This window comes from Nuphar pumila, chromosome 7, assembly GCF_984573655.1.
Source record: "Nuphar pumila chromosome 7, dmNupPumi1.hap1.1, whole genome shotgun sequence".
Lineage (NCBI taxonomy): Eukaryota > Viridiplantae > Streptophyta > Magnoliopsida > Nymphaeales > Nymphaeaceae > Nuphar > Nuphar pumila.
Genome location: NC_143255.1, coordinates 27,597,813 through 27,618,849, shown reverse-complemented (window position 1 = coordinate 27,618,849; position 21,037 = coordinate 27,597,813). Strand labels below are relative to the sequence as shown.

Sequence of the window (21,037 nt, the reverse complement as noted above, 5' to 3'; positions counted from 1 at the left end):
CAATATTACCATTCCCATCAGCTAGGCCACAACCACTTTACAACCAAGACCAGCATCATAATGATCAACTGTTACTGCCCAAAAGTCCATTCATCACCAGCTCTACTGCTACCCACAGTTGTACACCACTCTGAGCACCAATCCTTGTGCCACTTCTATACTTAAGCTGCTACAACACCATCACCTGCATTTATGCCAACACAAATTTGACTGCCATCTGAATCTCCACACGCAATGCAACTGGCACCATTACCAACACCTCACCATCACTAACACATCCACCTCTTCTCTGAGAACTACCTATAATTTTCTCATAGAGAAAGAAATTCCAACTAGTCGTATGAAATCCAGGATATGGCAGCCAACTGATGGAAAACTAGTTCCACGAAATGTGGATAAGAGCTAGACAAATGAAAAGTCTACTTCTGAAGGAATTGACCCCATAGAAAGGTGCTTATCAGACAAACTGCTCATATGTTTTTAAACATGCTCTCAAGCCTCTCATAAATTACCAAAAGTCTCCACAAGAACATGAACCATCTCGGAAGTGATGAAATCTATTAGCATCCCTCACAATGATTTCTCGTTCAAGTATCTTCGAGACAAGTTTAGTGAATTCATGGCAGTCAGCACAAACACGAAGATTCTTTGTGATTCGAATAGGCATTGGCAGCTTTGTGCTGATCAGACCAAATGCGATAGCTAATCTCTCACTATGGCTATACAACATTTTCAACTTTTCCTCTTCTCCTACATCATGCAAAACTAGTTCTGTTTGGGCCACAAATCCAGACCTCTCCAATTTAACTTTAATTTCAGCTAACATGACATAGATTTCATCTGTCTGAGGATGGGATTTGTCCCCCACAATGAAAGAATGCATTTTATTATTCACTTCAATCCAAGTACATGCAGGATTTTTCTTCAATCCACGCTGCCTCATCTTCTCTCTCGCCTCTTCCACATCTTTCCATTTCCCAGCTGCAGCATAAAAATTTGATACCAGCACATAATTTCCTGAATTTTCTGGTTCTAACACTAGAAGTTTCTGAGCAGCAAGCGATCCTATTTCTGCATTAGAGTAAACTCTGCATGCACCAAGCAAAGCACACCATACTGCTGCTGTAGGTTCAACAGTCATCTCCTCTATAAACTTATAAGCTTCATTTAGATGATTATTACGGCCAAGAAGATCAACCATACATGCATAGTGCTCAGGCCATGGCTGAAGATGGTGATCCCTTCTCATGGCTTCTAGGTAAGCTTTTCCTTCTTCAACTAGACCTGAATGACTACAGGCATATAAAATTGCCAAGAAGACAATATGATCAGGTTTTACATTGGAGTTTTGCATTCTGTTAAACAAATCCATGGCAGCATTTCCTCGACCATGCATGCCAAAAGCACTTATCATGCTTGACCATAAGACCAAATCCTTATTATGAATCCTATCAAATAATTTATATGCATTATCCACTGACCCACATCTTGAGTACATGTCCACTAGAGCATTACCTGTTGATCCATCAATGCTAAAACCTCTTCTAATAAGGTATCCATGAATTTCTTTGCCCCTGTTCATGGCAGATAGAGCAGCAGCTGCAGAGAGCATGCTAACTAGGGTCACTGCATCAGGTTCTTGACCATCTTCTTCCATTTCATGGAATAGATCAAGGGCTTCATTTGGTAACCCATTATGCGCATAACTAGAAATTATACTGGTCCAAGAAACAACATCCCTTTCTGCAATACCTTTGAACACATGAAGTGCATATTCAAGATTTCCCATTTGTCCATATGCATCAACAATAACATTGGCTAAAACTAGATCAAATAAATCATGCCTAAGTATATAACCATGGATTTGTTTCACATAAGAAATTCTTTCCAGGCCACTACAAGCAAGAAGAACACTCCCAAGCATCATGGGATCTACAGTCATCCCCCAAATCTGAAATTCTCTGAATGATTTAATGGTAGAAGCATAACAAGAGTTCTGGGCATAACCAGCCATGATTGTTGTCCAAGATATGACGTCTTTTTCTGGCATCCCATGAAAAACAAGATCCGCATAGTCCATACGAGAACACTTTGCATACATATCTAAGATTGTATTTCCTACCGGGTTATCATAATCAAACCCAAATTTTATTGCATAAGCATGAGCCTCCATGCCATGAAACAAATTGCCTAACCGTCCACAGGATGAAAGAATGCTGATAATAGAGACATTATCAGGCCTTTGACCCTTTTGTTGCATTTCATAGAAAAAATCAAGTGCTTCATTGTACATGGAGTTCTGTATATAACCAGAGAGCATGGAATTCCATGATATATCATCCTTCTCATTCAACTTTCTGAACACAAGAGAAGCATGGCCCATACAGCCGCATCTTCCATACATAACAACAAGTGCATTGGATTCATACAAATTGGAATGTGAACCTGATTTCACAAGTCTTGCGTGAATCTCCATACCCAACTGCACCAAAGATAAATCAGCACATGCTTGCAGAATGCCAACAATGGTAAATGAATTCATAGGAACACCATCACTCTGCATAACTCTGAATAGCCTCAAGGCTTCAACAGAGTTCCCACTCTGTGAGTTTGCTGAAATAATCGAGTTCCATGAGACTGCATCCCTTACTTCACTAATACCATCAAACACTCTGGATGCCGAATCCAACTCATCACACCTCGCATACATAGAGATTAGAGAATTGCCAACAAAGATGGATGATCCAAAACCACCCTTTATAGCCTGCCCATGGACACCCCTCCCACAATCAATATCTTTCAACTCACCACAAGCCTTGAGAGCACAAGGAAAAGTGCAAGCATCAGGGGAAACACCATCCTGGCACATCCTTCCATACAATTCGAGCGCTGCCATCGATTGCCCATGTGTCACAAGGCCTCCAATCAACGCATTCCAAGTAAACACAGTTCTCTCAGGCATTTCATCAAACAGTTGATGTGCGTCATCCAAACCACCGCACTTTGAATACATGAACACAAGTTTGGTGCCTAGAAAAGCATCCATAATGTTACCATGAAGAGAAAAGATATGTCCATGGATTTGCTTCCCTTGAAACAATGCACCATGAGAGGCACATAGCTCTAACATGCAAGAGAAAACATCAGCACCCATTTGAAAAAAACCACCATGGTTTCTAAGTAACAAGCCAAACGCTTCAAATGACTCCTCTAGTCTTCCTTCCTTGCACAGTTTAATGACATCAGAAGGAGAAGAATGGCCAAAGGGAGGGACTCTCAATGGCTTTAATGAGAGAGATGCGCGTCTCAGAGGCTGGATTTGCATGGACTTTACCACGTTGAGATGATGGACGGTTGAGGTGGCGCCTATACCAAGATTGAGAATGGTGGCCATTGATCTGTGAGGAAGACTGAGATTGATTGGTATGGAATTCGCTTGGTTGATGACCTTTTTGAAAATAACCAAACTGTGCTTATCTTCTAAGAACTATGATGACCAAAAGCTTTTAGAACATGGCCAGCAAAGCTAGCAAAGCTATGGTTTTAAATGATGATGTTAATGAATCAGATTTTATCCTATATCCAACCGAATTCGACTCTTTTAATTGAAAATCAGTGAACATCATATCTGATTATAATCAGATTCCGATACAGTTTGATACGATCCCATTTTTGGGACCTGTATCCACCAAGGCACCCGAACGGTTAGTATAAGGTCCAAACACAAAAAACAAGATCTATTTCATGAAACTGATCAAGTGGATTGAATCCCTCAAGCAAAGGTCAACTGCCCAAGCCCGAACTATACAGGGGCATTCATGGTATTATAAAAATTTGTCGGTCCACCTTGGTGCCCAACCCTCTTGAAGGCTCGTAGATAGACATATGATGGTAATTAAGAAGGTTCTTAGGTGTTACCTAAATTCGGAGGAGGTTTTACCTAAGATTAAATCATTAGTTACATCTCTTTGGCCTCAAGAATGTTGCATTTCACCTTATCTGTGATGAAGAGAAAACACAAAATACCATGATTGATTCTACACTTTTTTTATTTTTCCTATCTCACCCATACCATGTGTTAAATGAATGCTGACTCTGAGATATGTCAAACTATGACTAAGATACGTCAAGTCTACATCATCATCGTCTAATGTATCTTAAGAGCTTTTACAATTCATTAGAGCGGAGGTTCTCATCGATTCTACATCATCATCCTTCATGTTTTCTATGATGAGAATAGATTTTCAGTTAATTAACTTTTGCACTCACAAACAACTCACGGACTTTTAGTTTTCTATCATACTCATATCATAAGATCTCACTCTCGATGCTTTTATTGAAAAAAATTCACCATCGATGCTTTTATATAAAAAAAACTCATCATATGGTTAATTTGACATATTTTTTATATTCTTTCCATATCCAAAATCACAAATATCTGGATTTGGAAAAACCTTTTTATCCTTCGCACATGCATACTTTCTCCGATATATATGAACTTTCTCCCAAATGCATAACTATTTTTTGCTGAATAGTCTATGTTCTCATATTTGTATCACTTTGATTTGTCATCAAAAACTTATATTTTTATAGTCATTGGAAAGTTGAGACACAACCCTATAACTTTCATGTTTTGGGTCAGAACGGAAAACCTGTCTAGGGTTTCTATTTATGAGTTTCAAAATTGAAATATAAACATGCTCCACATACCAGAACAACCGAATAATAGGTAGTTTTAAAGGACATTTCGACCCAAAAAATGAAGGATTTTGAAAAAAATAAAGAAAGTACACAAAAATACTTTTTTAATGACACCTGATTTTCAGAAAAACAATGAAAGGACTCCGAGATACAACCTTGACAACGTTTCTAAAACTTGAGAAAGTCCGTATAAAATATACGGAAAATAGCTGTAATGTACAACTAATTTGATGCATTTTCTTAAAAACCCTACAATTTTTTATATTCTTCCTATGTCCAAAATTATAAATATCTGGATTTAAAAAGATATTTTTACCCTTCACACATGCAAACTTTTTCCTATACATGCGGACTTTTCCTCAAATATGTGACTTTTTTCTGCAGAACAAACTCTGTTCAGAGATCTATATCTCTCCTATCCAACATCAAAAACTTGTGTTTTCACAGATCTGTATCTCTCCTATCCAATATCAAAAACTTGTGTTTTTATAGTCGTTGAAAAGCTAAGACACAACCTTATAACTTTTATTTTTTGAGTCAAAACCGAAAACCATCTAAGATTCCCGTTTCTAAGTTTTAAAAGCAGAATAAAAATATGCTCTATAAACTGGAACAACCAAATAATTGGTAGTTTCAAATGAAATTTCGATGCAAAAAATAAAAGATTTTAAAAAAATACAAAAAAAAATAAAAAAACAAAACAAAAATATATTTTCAATAACACCTTATTTGCTAAAAAATGACGAAGAAGCGTTGAAATACAACCACAACAACGTTCCTAAAACTTAAGTTTGCATAAAATATATGTGAACTTGACGAAGTTCTCATAAAATATGTGTGGACTTCCTCAAGTCTGCATAAAATATGTGCAAACTTGAGGAAGTCCGCATAAAATATGTGTGAACTTCCTCAAGTGTGTATGAAATATATGCAGACAGGAAATCCACATATATTTTATCCAGACTTGAGAAAGTCCAAATAAAGTATATGCGAACTTCCTCAAGTCAACACAAAATATTTGCGAACTTTCTCAAGCCTGCATATATTTTATATGGACTTCCTTAAGTCTGCATATAATTTATATAAACTTGAAAAAGTTCACACATATTTTATGTAGACTTCCTCAAGTCTGCATAAAATATATGCAGACTTAAAAAAGCCCACATAAAAAATATATGCGGACTTGAGGAAGTCCGCATAAAATATATACGGACTTCCTCAAGTTCGCAGGAAGTCCACACATATTTTATGTGAACTTTCTCAAGTGCGCACATATTTCATGTAGACTTCCTCAAGTCTGCATATATTTTATGTAAACTTTCTCAAGTTTTAGGAACGTTGTCGGGGTTGTAGCTTAGCGCCCCTTCATAAATTTTCAGCAAATCAGGTGTCATTGAAATATATTTTTGTCTAGTTTTTTTATTTTTATTTTTTGAAATATCTTGTTTTTGGGTTAAACCATCCTCTGAAACTACTCATTATTTGGTTGTTCCAGTCTGAAAAACAAGTTTCTATTTGGGTTATGGAACTAAAAAATGGGAACCCTAAAGGGATTTTCGGTTATGATTCAAAACATGAAAGTTATAGGGTTTTGTCTCAACTTTCCAACAACCATAAAAATATAAGTTTTTAGCATTAGATCAGAGAGATACAAATAAGAAAAAAGTGACTGTTCTACAAAAAATGGTTACATATTTGAGAGGAAGCTCACATATATAGGAGGAAGTCTGCATATGCGAAACGTAAAAAGGTCTTTTAAAATTCAAATATTTGACATTTTTGGACAGGTAGAAAATATAAAAAATTATAGAGTTTTTAAAGAAACCCATCAAATTAGTTGTACAGTATGATCATTTTCTGTAAAATATATGCAAACTTGGGGAAGTTCACATAAAATATGTGCAGACTTTCTAAAATCTGCATAAAATATATGCAAACTTGAGGAAGTCCGCATAAAATATATGTGAACTTTCTCAAAGTTTGCATAAAATATATGTAGACTTTCTCAAGTCCTTATATATTTTTATGCAGACATCCTTAAGTCTACATATATTTTATGCAAACTTGAGCAAGTCTGTGCATATTTTATGCGAACTTCCTCATCTGCATATATTTTATTCATACTTTTTCAAGTCCACTAAAATATATGCAGACTTCCTCAAGTCTACATAAAATATATGCAAACTTCCTCAAGTCTGCATATGCAAAATTAAGGAAGTCTTCATATATTTTTTTGTGAACTTTCTCAAGTTTGCATATATTTTATGCAAACTTCCTTAAGTTTTAGAAATATTGTCCGGACTGTATCTCAACGCCCCTTCATTTTTCAGCAAATCAGGTGTCGTTGAAAAGATATTTTTGTCTAGTTTCTTTGTTCATTTTTGTATTTTTCTAGAACGATTCATTTTTTGAGTCAAAATGTCATATAAAACTACCTATTATTCGGTTTTTCTAGTCTACAGAGCATATTTTTATTTCGGTTTTAGAACTCAGAAATGAAAAGCCTAAAGAGGTTTACGATTTTTACTCAAAACATGAAAATTATAAGGTTATGCCTCAGCTTTACAACGACTATAAAAATATAAGTTTTTGATGTCAGATCAAAGAGATACAAATCTAAGAACATAGATTGTTCTGTCAAAAAATGACATATTTGATATAAAGTTTGCATATATAGGAGGAAGTTCTCATGCGTAAAGGGTAAAAGAATTTTTTAAAATCAAGATATTTGCGATTTTGAACATAAAAAGAATATAATTTTTTTAGAGTTTTTTAAGAAAATGAGTCAAATTAGTCGTACAATATGATCATTTTTTGTTTCCATTTAGCTAACTTCGTTGTCTGTCTGGACAAAAAATGACTTTTTATCTTACCCTACACACTTGAATTTTGTCAAAACTGTCTAGTATTATCCTCAGTTGGTCCAAGATTTATTTATAATTCCTCTTTTTTTCCAATATATTCCTTACATTGTGAACCAATTGCAATTGCTTGAGATACTTTTGGTAACATTTTTTTTATTAGCCATGGCCTGCACACATAGCATGCGCAAAAGGAACCATCTTCCTAAATGGATGTGTCTTGTGGGAAACCTCATGAAAAAGACCAATAAAGAAATTACATTGTCTATTAATTAATCAGGATAGAAGACTGCACTGGATAATAACCTTTTAACTAAGATGTTAGCTTTGGTTAAGTGCCCAAGTTTTTGAGTCTCTAGTTTGGTTCGAAATCTGAGGCTTTCCACTTGCCATACAAAACATAGAGAGATTACTAGATTAAGCTCTACTCATCATGTTTGATCTATTTGTGGGTGTGTGACATGTGACCCATTCATACAAACTAGTCATTTTCTAGTATTCATAATATTTAAGTGCTTAACACATGTCATATGTCATGTCATCATGACACAAGCAATGCAAATTAACATGCCCCATGTGAATGTGACATAAGCCACAATTCTTTGTTGTCATTACCGTCATGCTTCCATGGTACCATTCATGGAGGATGGGATACATATCCTTGACGTGAGACTAGATCTGCAATGACCCCAACTCATCTCGATTGAAATGTGTATTTTTAAGCGATTACGAAAACCAAAACCCAAGGATCTGGGGCCCCACATACTTAACCAAATTTCAAACCACAAGGGATCTTTACATTGAACCAATACATCAAAACAACTAACTTTATTAATCAATAATCAAAGTTTGAGAATATAAGTAAATTAAAATGTAAAATGTAAAATGTAAAATCATAGAGCCATATTGTCTAAGATTAACAGAAGTAAGTCACGCAATCTCGTAGGCTTCCTGTGGCAGTCGTCCTCATCACTTAGCTTCAGTTCTTGTAAAAAATATAGGAAGTACTGGGTAAGAATCACAGATTTTTTATACGAAATCCTCTAAAAATTCAAATAGGCAAGAAAAAATCTAAATAAAATTCGTGCAAGATTCAGAGGAAATATAACAACAAACATCTCATAAACCAATTACTTATTCAAGCATTTGAAAACAGTTATCATGCAATAACAATTTCTCACATGAAATAGAAACATGTAAGAATGCATGAACTAATGTAGAATAGTAAATATGCATGATTCCAATGCACATGCATAAATAAATTATTAAGTTATTATCAAAGTTCTCTTTTGCATGCATGTCCATATTAAATGCACATAATTTTAGTTTCACTTTTCATTAAAACCCGCGGATACTCAAAAGGAGCACTATAATTTTCGAAGTTCAAGATAGGTTTTCAGTTATAGCTTAACACACAATTTGTATTTTATTACTGGGTTCAACACTTATTCCTCGACCGATATCAAGAATCAACACCATCCATCAGAATATTAAAAATCAACATCTAATATCAGAACACCAGAGAAATCAACATCTACTGATGTCACTTTCTTGGTATACCAATAACAACAGTTGTGACTACAACATCACCCCTTAGCAAAGTGGTTGAAAACTCCCTAAAACCGTGGTTGAGAGGCGAACCATCATATCGGGTTCAGGGGCACAATCACACATAAAATTTTAGTATCCTCACAGTTTTCTCAAAAACGTCATCCAAGATTCTTACACTGTAAAAGGGATCCAGAAAGAAAAACATTAATTATATTATTTATCTCTTTTATCTTTTTAACAAAAGTCAAATCCTTTATAAAAGAATCATTTTGCAAATCAACATGCAAAATACAACATGGGACCTTGGCCCATTACAATATTTAACAGTTCAATTAATTCAAAAAGCCAATAATTTTAAAATAGATTTTGCAATGCATACACAAATATCTTAGAGCAATACATGTTGGTAGCCCACATGGCCTACAATGGTTCACATCTGACTACTGATGCATTTTATGTAAAAATCCTCAGTGAACATGTAACCACACAATTATTCAAACATGTCCACAATGCATATTCATTCATACACAACTAGAATGTACATATAAAATAATTTGCTTATGCATATAAACACTTGCAACATGCATTCTGCTTTCATGATTCATCTCATGCATAACATCCAAACATACACATGATTATGTTATTGCAATATTAAAATAACTTCAGAAATTATGTGTTCATGATATGCACATTTATGTCAACATAATATTCAATTTCATGAGCATACATAATCAATAAACATTGTTGTCAATTCAGACATGCTTGGGATACAACTACCGAGCCAAAGTTATGCTGCCCCCATGCACAAGACATCACTATCATTATATTGGTAGCATGCTTCTCATGCATAAACATGCTACCAATGGTAGTGGACAATGAACAGTCTTGCACAAAAATGTGTAGTGTTGTTCTGCCCTATAATAGCCCACCAACAATTATAAACAAAACATATTTAATAGCATTGTAACAACTCATATGACAACAAAAATAAATCAATATTTAGCCTAATCACAATAGTATATAAATTTTTTTTTGACATAATGCTAACATAGATCAAAATTAAAATTTCAAGGTTGTTTGGATGTCAGCCCATATGGCAGCATCAAACAACTTCATAACAGCCATATTGTAAACAAACCGAGCATGAGCAGCTCGCTCATAACCCTCACAAGGGTCGGCTATGAGCTCGATAATAAACAACAGGTTAACCTAATGATATTGAATAAAATTTTGATATGAAAGCAATCATGACAACCTTTAAATAACTTTAATATAATATGTTAAAAATGTTGGAAAATGTAAAAGAGCGTTGTTATATCTCATAACAAAATATCGGCTCCACCCCCACAGTCAACGATTGATTCATACATACGTTTTAATGGCAATGTTTTTTTTCTTTTGAAACGTTGTCTACTAACAGTTATGATAAAAACAATTACAGTGTCACACAATACCTTAATACGGAACCTATGATAATGCTGAAAAAGAAAGAATCCATTGATCATCTTATCAACAATTCAGATCCTCATAGGTTTTATTAACAACCATTGAGTTCCAGCACATATAAACATGTCTTAACAACCATTTTTTTTTAAACATAACATTCAACCGTTATAAACAACAGTCTGGAACTAATACAGGTCTGATCCCAAATCAGACCTTAATGGGCTGAATACATCCCTGTCTGGTTTCCCATATATATATATATATCAGGCCTCAGAGCAGGCTTGGCTTGCTTGTGTGCACCCAAAAGAAATCAGCAGATCTGTATCAGGTTTGCGTACCAAAAAAAATCTCTAGATCCATTCACTTGTACGGTGGGACAGGTCTGTCCAGATCTGTCTACAAGAACAATGAGACAAATCTATCTAGATTTGTCCACACGCACGGTGTGACTGATATGTAGATATCTATCCATATGCACGGTGGAACAGATCTGTCCACATTGAAATGTTTGTCCACACGCAAAGTGTGACAGATCTGTCTATACTGTCAGTAGAACATGTTTAGCTATAAGCATGGAGTCAGAAAATTGAATACATGCTATGACGAAAATAAATGGTTGATTTAACATTACATGTACATATATATATATATATATATATATATATATATATATATATATATATATATATATATATATATATATATATATATATTGGCTGAAAAAAGAAAGAAAATCATCTCATATATATGTATATAAATATATATACATAATCGATGTAATGTTATATATATATATATATTCCAAATCAAAAAATTTCCCTTTCTTTTTTTTTCCATAAAAACATTACATAAACTTAGTTTAGCTATTTCTTCCCATTTGAATCGGTAGAAGAACTCGTACCATAGTATTTTATTTTGTATTACTATTTTACTTTAACCCCATCTGGGCTCTTCTAGAATCCCTACATATTAGATAGAGTTTCACAAATGTAGAATTCTGTCATACAAAAAATAAAATTTTGAAATTATTTAATTTTTTATAATTGTTTATTTATTTATTTATTAAATAATAAATTTTCAAAAAGTTCCAGTGGGTGTCTCGCCCATCTAGGAAACTTCTCAACATGAATTTTAATTCAATTTAACTTTTATATTGAATTTAAAATTTTAATTTGCTGGACTTGGATTTTGAATCTGGATCCAAGATCCAAATTCATATCCAATGTTTATATGGATCGCAGACTGGATTAAATCCTGATTAATATGAGTCTTGAACTTGGTCCAAATCCATATCATCTTGGATCATACAAATCGAATCCGTTCTGATTCAATCCAGAATCGATTACATAGAGGCGGGTCATTTTTTAATAAATGCGGTTTTTGAGCCAATTGTAACCCGAATTCAGAAAAACAAAATATCAATGTTTTCAAAATTTTGAGACGCATCTAATGATATATTACCTGGATTTTGCCTCCGAATTTCATATGAATCTAACCTGAATTTTGCTCGATTTTAAAGGTAAAAAATAAAAAGCTTTAACAAATCTTAATTGACTCGTTTAGGTCTTGTCAATGGGTCCTGGGCCATGCCTAGACTCAACTTGCACTACCTAAAATCGAGAATTTTATCAATTTTACCAAAACACTTGGCCAAATTTTCTGAAATCTCAGAATTTAACATAGTAAAAACACACACGATATTACAAGATTTCATTCGAAACCTTTAACATTTCCTCCATCTAAAAATTTGATTAGATCAAGATCCTTGCAGTGGACCCAATTTCCTGTATCGTGATATAGAAAAGGCTTAAATCAAGAGATTCTGAGCACGAGTGAATCTCTTAACCTGACATTCCAAGTTGATCTAACCTGACTGGACATAAATAAATCTTATTACAGTTACAAGGACTAGGTTTTTCCAAACTAGATCTAGATTGGGTCCATCTACAGTTCTCTGGTGTTAATTTTTTCACACAAGGCACGTTTCCAATGCCCTGTAATTCTTGGATTTTCTCAGCTTCATGTGATTGCTAAGCACTTTCTCAATCTAGTGAAACATGAGAAACTGTAAGTTGCAATTATGATTATCGCTTGAGAAGTCTTCACCCTTAATCCTGTGAAAGTTAAGACTGTTGGACACAAAACTGACCCCCTTTTGACCAACAACAACAGCTTATGGATTCTCATCTATCATTGCTCATCCCACCTGTGACCAAAGCAAACGTGCCCATAATGCATGCTCAGATATTGAGCAGCACTAGGGAGGAGAAACTGCACCACCTGACAGCGTGTGTTGGAGATGACAACATGGATACAAATTTTCAGCTATAACAGGGAAAACAGGAGGCGTCTATGGCCACCAACGGGGCTCTGCTTGTCTGGTAGGAGCAGCTAGTGCACGTCACCTTGTGTTGGGATGTTGCAAGTTCAAATCCCAATGGTATCGTTGTATAACTGGTAGCAGGGGTCTGCCTAACCCCAGCTTGCCTTTGGAAAATATAAAAAGAGGCGTCTATGGCAATCTTGTGACCCTTGAATTGGATATATGTTGAAGTTTCCCAAAGCTCTGTCATTTGGGACCAGTTTGGTCGTGGTTTCCCCAACACCCTATCATGTTTGGAAGCTGTGTTGTTGCCAAAACACTGGATTGGGGATGAAGTCGGCAACTCCAATATCACATTTCAACACCATTCACAAGAGAATGGCTTTTGCAATTCCATCCTCAGCACCACATTTTGGCAACACCACATTGAACAAAACCATACTTTGGCAACACAAGAAAAACAGTGTTTCCATCCAAATATAAGGCGCTCCCAAATAGAGCTTAGATGAATGCCCGTTAATTTTGCTTGTAGGCAAGGGATAGCAGCATCCTGCACGATCAGAAAACTTGTTCGAACCTTCAGCATCTAAAGAGAACTTCCAAATATCATGGAATTCACAGGGCACTATTGGTGCATCTTCTAACATCCAATTATGAAAATCTCAGATTGAAAAAGAACAAAAACAGAGAAATGAAGAAAAAAAGAACACTGATAATTAACAAAATGACCACAATATCCTGCCTAAAAACATGGCAAGGTACACAAAAGGTAAAAAAAAAACCACCTTTTTTTCCCTGAGATCAAAACCAGGGTGCAAGAGGTGCCTCTGATGCACCCGTACAAAGAATCACCAAAACTTAAAGCTGCCAGTCTTGCTAATAGTGGAGCGTAGGACACCTGGATCCTATTCAAGCCACTCTATACAACCAGACATGTTAGAAACTATTTACACCAACAAAATACCAGAAGTCGGCACGTGTACTCATGGAAGCTTTGCTGCTGACCCATGATTAACTCCCTCAACAGTGCCAACCAAGAATGCAAGCAGAATTCTGCGTCTTCTCAGTTTAGGTCCTCGCCGCCCCGCTGCTTGCATGATGTATGTCAATCCGTGTGTATTCTCTTTGAAAAGTTCAATGTGCAAGGATTCTTATCCTTGCCGATTGTACTGGTCTGCACCAACTAATGAAATCTGTATCGCCAGTCAGACATCACCATTGGTCAAACCGGTCCATACTTGTGTCAGCATGCATCCTCCACGTTCGTGCCTTTGGCAAGGATAGCTACAAGCAGACAGGAACCAAGCTCTGACAATCAGACATGGAAGGATCAGGAAGCAACACTTCTTTCATTGGCCATCATGCCATGATTAAAAGAGCTCCTCACACTGTCCTCAGGCAATGTCCATGACAGCAGGTAGCCACCAGAATCTCCACTCAATAGCTGTTTCAGGTCAGAAGTGAGATGCAGGGCGGTCACAGGATGTTTGTGTTTCTTGAGAACCTTGCAAAGTATCAATCTGTACTCTAGAGCCTTCAACCCAAGACCCGCTCCCATAACAGCACTACTGCTGGGAGACTTAATCTTGATATTTGCCTCGTCTGAGAAATGGACCATGCGCCAGACCTTGATGGCCCCACTCTGGTGTCCAGTGGTATACCAGTTCGTCTCCAGCCAATCTGAAAAGATGGAGCTTGTTACAGACATGATTGAATCAGATGGCAGCTGAGATGTGTTCACCACTGCTAGACATTCACCGTTTATGCTCCATACAGCAAGCAAAACTCCAGCTGCTGTGACAATCTCACCAGTTAAGTCATTTACATATACAGCTGAAACAGGTGAAGGAAATTCAGGCAACTGCTTTACAAACACCAAGCTACTAAGATCCCACAATATAACACTGCGATCCTCTGAACCACTCACTATCAAAGTGTAAGGTTGGCTGACAAACAAACATGTGACCTTGTCCGTGTGGGCACACAGAGACCTCTTCAACTGCAATCGGCGCTGTGCTCGGTTCGCCCCATCCTTGCTGATTCGCCAAACAGAAACAACACCATCATCGCCACCAGTCACCAGAGTATGGCCATCATGGCTAACTCCAGCACACCGCAGTTGATTTCCTCCATGAAGGTTCTCTTGGGTTGAGAGGAGCCTGTCCTGGTCATGGCTTATAAATCGCAAGCTACGGTCAGGATATCCCCATGCAATGTACTTGCTGTATGTTACTGGTTTTAGCAGAGTATTTGCACCAGCAACAAGGATTTTGTCATAAAGGGTGACGATTTGGGTAATGGGAGATGCTGCCTTGCGTACTTCATGGGGAACCAAGTCATTACAATATCGGAGCATTTGAATGGGTGGCTTCCAGTCACATCGACGCTTCATGTGTGGTTTGAGGAAGAGCTGCCGAGGCGTCTGACCAAAGTGATTGATCTGTGCCAAGATTGACGCTTTCATGGCAGGATCTGATACAGCATCAATATCCACGCTACCCTCATATGTGTAATGATAGAAAACATTGACAGCTTCCTCTGCAGCCTATAATTCAATTGACATAAAATGTAGCACGATGAGGAAAAGGAAAAGAGAGAGGAAGGTTATAGGAAATACTGAAACAAAAAGTATCTATTGAAAACATGGACACACACCTTCCCTCTTTGTTTGTATCCAAAGATAAGGTCTATCCAGTGATGTAGTTTTTCAGAAACATAATCTGATTCTAGTGCTTCTCTGTGCTTTCTTATGAACTCTCTGGCACTTCCTTTTGCCCAAGGTGGTAACAACACATCACCGACCTGCACAATGGAGCACCATCATCCTCATATATCCTAACAGGGATGTTTACATCATTGAAGTACAAAAACTGGTGTAGAAAATGTTTCACCTTCTCTCCTGATTGCTTTTCACCCAAGTCAAGATGAAATCTGTTTTCCAGGAATTCTGGCATGTAGAAGAATTCCGGGATGAGTTCCTTGACATCAGATGTATTACCCTTACCAGATGCACTTGACCATGTATCTTTTATGCTATTAAAAAGACGGTCAGCATGATCAAATTGCCCTCCTTGTAGTTTCTGATTCTCCATACTGAATGGTGGCAACCGCAAAAGATAGAAAAGCACAATTCCAGCACTGGAATAGTGTGATCCATAGTGGAATTTTGGAACATCTGGATCATCCCAGCTTTCATACCTGGAAGAACATAAATGGCGTTGCTAAACACAGCTTTCACAGACATCATTCTAAAGGTACTGAGTGCTACACTGAAATCGAGATATATAAATTCATAACCTGCATTTGAGATATCATCAAAGCAAAAGACAAGCTAACCTTTTCTTAAATTCCTCCTCTCCTGCTGCTGTTTGGCAACCCATAGGTTTATCAAGCTTACGAAATGACTTGGGGTCTGAAAGATTGAGGGTGTCACTTTCATAGTCTGCAAGAACCCAAGGGAAAACTGGATACTGTGTGAGATCATTATATCCACGTCCTGCAAGAGTGTTAAGGTGCATAAGGTACTGAAAATTGCTAATTTCTCCATTCTGCCATCTCTTGGAAAATGACTTGGCCATGCTCTTGAAAAGGCGGCCTCGCTCATTATTATCTTGCTTCAAAGAACGAGAGATCGTGGTGTCCAACCTGTTTAATAACAGAATGTCAGATACTTATAAAACGCTAATAACAGAATGTCAGATACTTATAAAACGCTATTGAAAGTCAATAAATAGATGGTAATACCACAAAAAAAATGACAAACACTAAACCTGAATCACATGGTCTGAGAGGAGGTACCACAAAATGTATAAAGACATACACAAATGCAGTGAATCATAAGAACAAGATAACTATAGGATTGAAAAGGATTCCACTTCCGAGATTGCCAACCATGCTCTATGGTGCCTTCCTGTAAAGAATAACATATGGAAATCTATAGTATACCAGCAGCTCAACTATCAGTGACTCTATGAGGAAACCTTGATTTGATTTCAAGTTAGAATGGATTAATAGGCAGGTCCAACCCAACAAACCAGCTCATTTTGGCCTGACCTGAGCCCATTCAGATGGACCAACGACATTGACCTGGTTGCAAAGTTCAGTTCTTGCCTACTTGGGTGTACCATTGACCTGGTTGCAAGCTGAAAAGACTCGCAGTTAATTATCTTTCTCGAGAATAAACCAAAAAGGAGTACATAAACACTATATACATTATATAGGGCAAACAACCTAAATTAAATAAAGAAATGAACATACAAGAGCCTTAGAGCCACTATATACACTAACATAATACACGTGTGAGCACACAGAGACATACACACACAACACACATGCACACCTGCACAAGCACACTCAACGCCCAAGACAACCTGGTGTATATGACCCGATGCAAACCTGACTCAACATAGAGCTAAACTGCTTAAACCTCAACCCATCATAAACCTGAGTCTGATAACCTATACAAGTTTACTATAAATCTTACATTCAAAGAGGGTCCCCAGATCAAAATATTTTAGGTCCAGTCCCAAAATTGAGACCCAATGCAAAACCAGGTCTCACAGAATTGAACCCCCACCTAACTGATTATACTCCTTAGAATAATAATTTGATTACAAAATTTGCAAGTATGAAGGCAGATAGCCATAGAAGTTATTAATGTAATGAAACACGAGTTACAGATGTCACTTATGGACAAATACAAACACAATCACCACTTATGGGTCAATCAAGAGAATACAAATCAGCCACTTATGGGCATAAAACACAAAAAATATCAATTTTGTATTGACAAAATGCCTTGAAAAAGCATTATATAGAGGAGGGGTTTCATCCCCTTTATATACAAGTAGAGAGAGGCACGTAGCCATTGGGATCTCCCCGACGGCTAGAAATGTAGCCATTGAAAAGATCCCAACTGCTCTCTAACCCAATTACAAAAGGTCCAAGGCCTATTTCAAAAGTACATCAATAAAAGAAAAATAAAAATACAAAAAAATAAAGGAAAAATATATGTACAATGACCACTATACCCCCTACATGAGTAAAAGTCTAAAATACTCCTATACATACATTGACACTCCCCCTCAAACTTATGGTATGATCACCGAAAGTTTTCCTAACAAAAAATGAAACCTAAGAGAAAGAAGAACTTTAGTGAAGAAGTCCGCAAGTTGATATTCAAACATGACATGTGGCAGCAAGAAAGTCTTCCTCAGAAATTCTTCTCTGATATAATGGCAGTCCATCTCGATGTGCTTTTTGCGCTCATGAAACATATGATTCCCAACAATATATATGACACTTTTGTTATCACAACATAATCTTGATGGTGTTAATAATATTCCCATGTCATCTAGTAAGCTCCGCAACCATACAATCTTTGTTGTTGTGGTAGCTATAACACGATACTCAGTTTCTGTGGATAATAGAGATACATTTTATTGTTTTTTACATTTTCAGGACACCAGTGAATCTCTTACAAAAACTCGAAAACCAGTGGTTGAACGTCTATCATTAAGATCTCCTCCCCAGTAAGAGTTAGAATATGCAACCAATTCGAGAGGGAAGGAGGAAGACAATAATAATCTTTTATTAACAAAAAATCTTAAATATCTAACAATATGCATAACGGCACACATATGAACTGAGGTAGGAGACTGCTGAAATTGACTAGCAGTGTGAACTGCATGGGTTATGTTTGGTCTGCTGATAGTCAAGTATGTCAAGGCAGCGATCATTTGTCGATGTGGATTGGTATTTCCCAATGGAGTTCCATTATCGATCTTCATCTTTGAATTGATAATTTCGGAAGTGTCCACTCTTTTCTCGTCAGTTATTCCAGACTTGTCAATAATCTCAATAGCAAATTTAGATTGAGTTAACAAGTATCCTTGAAGAGAATAAGCTACTTTAATCCCCAGGAAGAATCTGAGAAAACCTAAATCAGTCATTTCAAATTTTTGTTTTAGTACATGCTTAATATGATTTACTCTTTGTTTGTCACCTCGTGTTATGATCATGTCATCAACATAGAGAAGCAAAGTCATAAAATCTATAGCAGATTTCTTGCCAAATAAAGTTGTGTCAGTATAACATAAAAAATACCCAAGATTAGTCATAACAGAACTAAAACGATCATACCAGGCCTTTGGTGCTTGTTTGAGACCATATAAAGCCTTTTTAAGATGAAGAACTTTTACAAACGGAACCTCGTACCCAAGTGGTGGATCCATGTAAACTTCTTCCCTTAATTCCCCATTAAGGAAGACATTTTTGACATCAATTTGGTAAATAGGTCATTTTCTAATAGCAGTCATAACTATAGTATTCTAACAATAGTCATTCTAGCGACAGGGGCAAAAATCTCATCGTAATCTATCCCATATTTCTGTGAGTATCTTTTGGCTACCAACCTAGCTTTATGTCTTTCTAAAGTTTTGTCACTCTTAGTTTTAACTTTGAACACCCACCTACATCCTATCGATTTCTTCCTAAGTGGCAAGTTGGTCAATTCCCAAGTTTTAGATTTTTTCTAAAGCTTTTATTTCTTCACATAGCATTTTGCCATTCTAGATAATTTTTGGCTTTATTATATGAGGCTGGTTTGAAATAAGAGTAAATCTTTGCCAGACAGGCTCTATAGTCAAGAGCAAAGGACTCATATGTTACAAATCTATCGGGTACTTTGTGTGGTCTTTCAGAGTGCTTAATGTTTCTAGTTTTTTGGTTTTCTAGGTTGAAATATTTTTCTAAGGCAATAGGTTGATAGTTCTCTTGTCTTCTTTTATATTGAATGATTTAAGAAGAATCATGATGTCCACCATACTCACCATGTATTTAAAGTTCATCATCATCAATTTAATTTTCTTCTGATAGCAAATCACTATCATTCTTAGAATCTAATTCTAAAAATACATATTTATTATCTCGCTTAGGCACATCTTTATCAAAGAAACTTGTTTGCTCCAAGAAGGTAACATTTCTTGAAACATATAATTTATCATTTTCAAAATCATAGACTCGAAATCCTTTTTCACTCTCACCATACCCTAGAAATACACAGGGGATGGCCCTTGGAGATAACTTGTCATTTTTATTGGTTAACACAAAACACTTACACCCAAAGGTCCTTAATCTAAAATAATCAAGCAAAATTTTGAAGAGTTTTTCATATGGAGCTATATTTTGAAGTTTTGAGGATGGAAGCCGATTTATAAGATAAACTGCAGTAAGTGTTGCTTATGCCCAAAAATGTTTTGGAACACTTTTGGAGATGAACAGTACAATTTCTATTATATGCATATGTTTTTGTTCGGCTAATCCATTTTGTTGAGGTGTGTTTGCACATGACCTTTGATGCAAGATTCCATTTGAATCCAAATAGCTTTTAAAATCATTTGACATGTATTCTCCCATTGAATCAGAACGAAAGATAGATATGTTTGTTTTGAAGAGGTTTGTAACTAATTTATGTAAAAAAATTGAAGTTTTTAAATACTTCATATTTGTGCCTAAGAAAGTAGATCCATGTATATTGAGAATGGTCATCCACAAAAAATAACATAATATGCATATCCACCTTTAGATTTCAATGGGGCCAGACCCCAAACATCAGAATGTATCAATTCAAGTGGCTTTGAAGCAAAAAAGGTTCTCTCTTGATAAGGAATGGATTTCATCCTTGCAAGTATACAATCAACACATTTGATTTTTTTATTATAAAAAGTTCTCAAATGAGATACATTAGACAATTTAGCAATACTAAGATGACCTATTCTTTGGTGCTAGAAAATTAAATCCAACTTTTTTACATTGAGACAAAGGGTTGTTTTTTGAATAATTAATCGATCCATGTAGCAGAGGTCTCTTTCTCTATGCCCTTTCCCAGTCTGCTTCCAGGACTGGAGATCCTGTATCAAGCATTGGTCAGATGTGAAGGAGACACTACAACCTTGATCAGTGATTTGAGAGACAAAAATAAGGTTTAAGTTGAGTTTTGAAATAATTTTTATTTTTAGAATATAAAAAATTCAAGATTTTTCAAAAATTTCAATTCCTTTAATATCAAGAGAGGCATCATCCGCATTAAAAATACCTTTTCTACTTACACTACGATTAGTAAGCATGGAACCATTATAGGTCATATAAAATGAAG

The 21,037-nt window shown here is 36.1% G+C and overlaps 2 protein-coding genes across 2 annotated transcripts in view; both read right to left on the bottom strand.

The window, feature by feature from the left end:
• Nucleotides 1-508: 508 nt before the first annotated feature.
• OTP86 (Tetratricopeptide repeat (TPR)-like superfamily protein) lies at nucleotides 509-3,394 on the bottom strand. Its single transcript, XM_090013056.1, has one exon. The coding sequence runs from the start codon at nucleotides 3,392-3,394 to the stop codon at nucleotides 509-511; it is 2,886 nt and encodes a 961-aa protein (XP_089869182.1).
• Nucleotides 3,395-13,575: 10,181 nt separating this feature from the next.
• The window catches only part of LOC149831642 (protein SPIRRIG-like), a 166,503-nt gene continuing 159,041 nt past the window's right edge, over nucleotides 13,576-21,037 (bottom strand). The window contains exons 16-19 of the mRNA XM_090014039.1: nucleotides 16,219-16,527; nucleotides 15,774-16,080; nucleotides 15,538-15,684; nucleotides 13,576-15,427 (exon numbers count right to left, since the gene is read on the bottom strand). Coding sequence (XP_089870165.1) covers nucleotides 14,213-15,427; nucleotides 15,538-15,684; nucleotides 15,774-16,080; nucleotides 16,219-16,527 — 1,978 coding nt within the window. The 3' untranslated portion in view covers nucleotides 13,576-14,212. The remainder of the gene's footprint in view (nucleotides 15,428-15,537; nucleotides 15,685-15,773; nucleotides 16,081-16,218; nucleotides 16,528-21,037) is intronic.

Bases quoted from the DNA above. Each gene is read 5' to 3' on its own strand.
- OTP86 (XM_090013056.1), bottom strand. From the start codon at position 3,394: ATGGCCACCATTCTCAATCTTGGTATAGGCGCCACCTCAACCGTCCAT.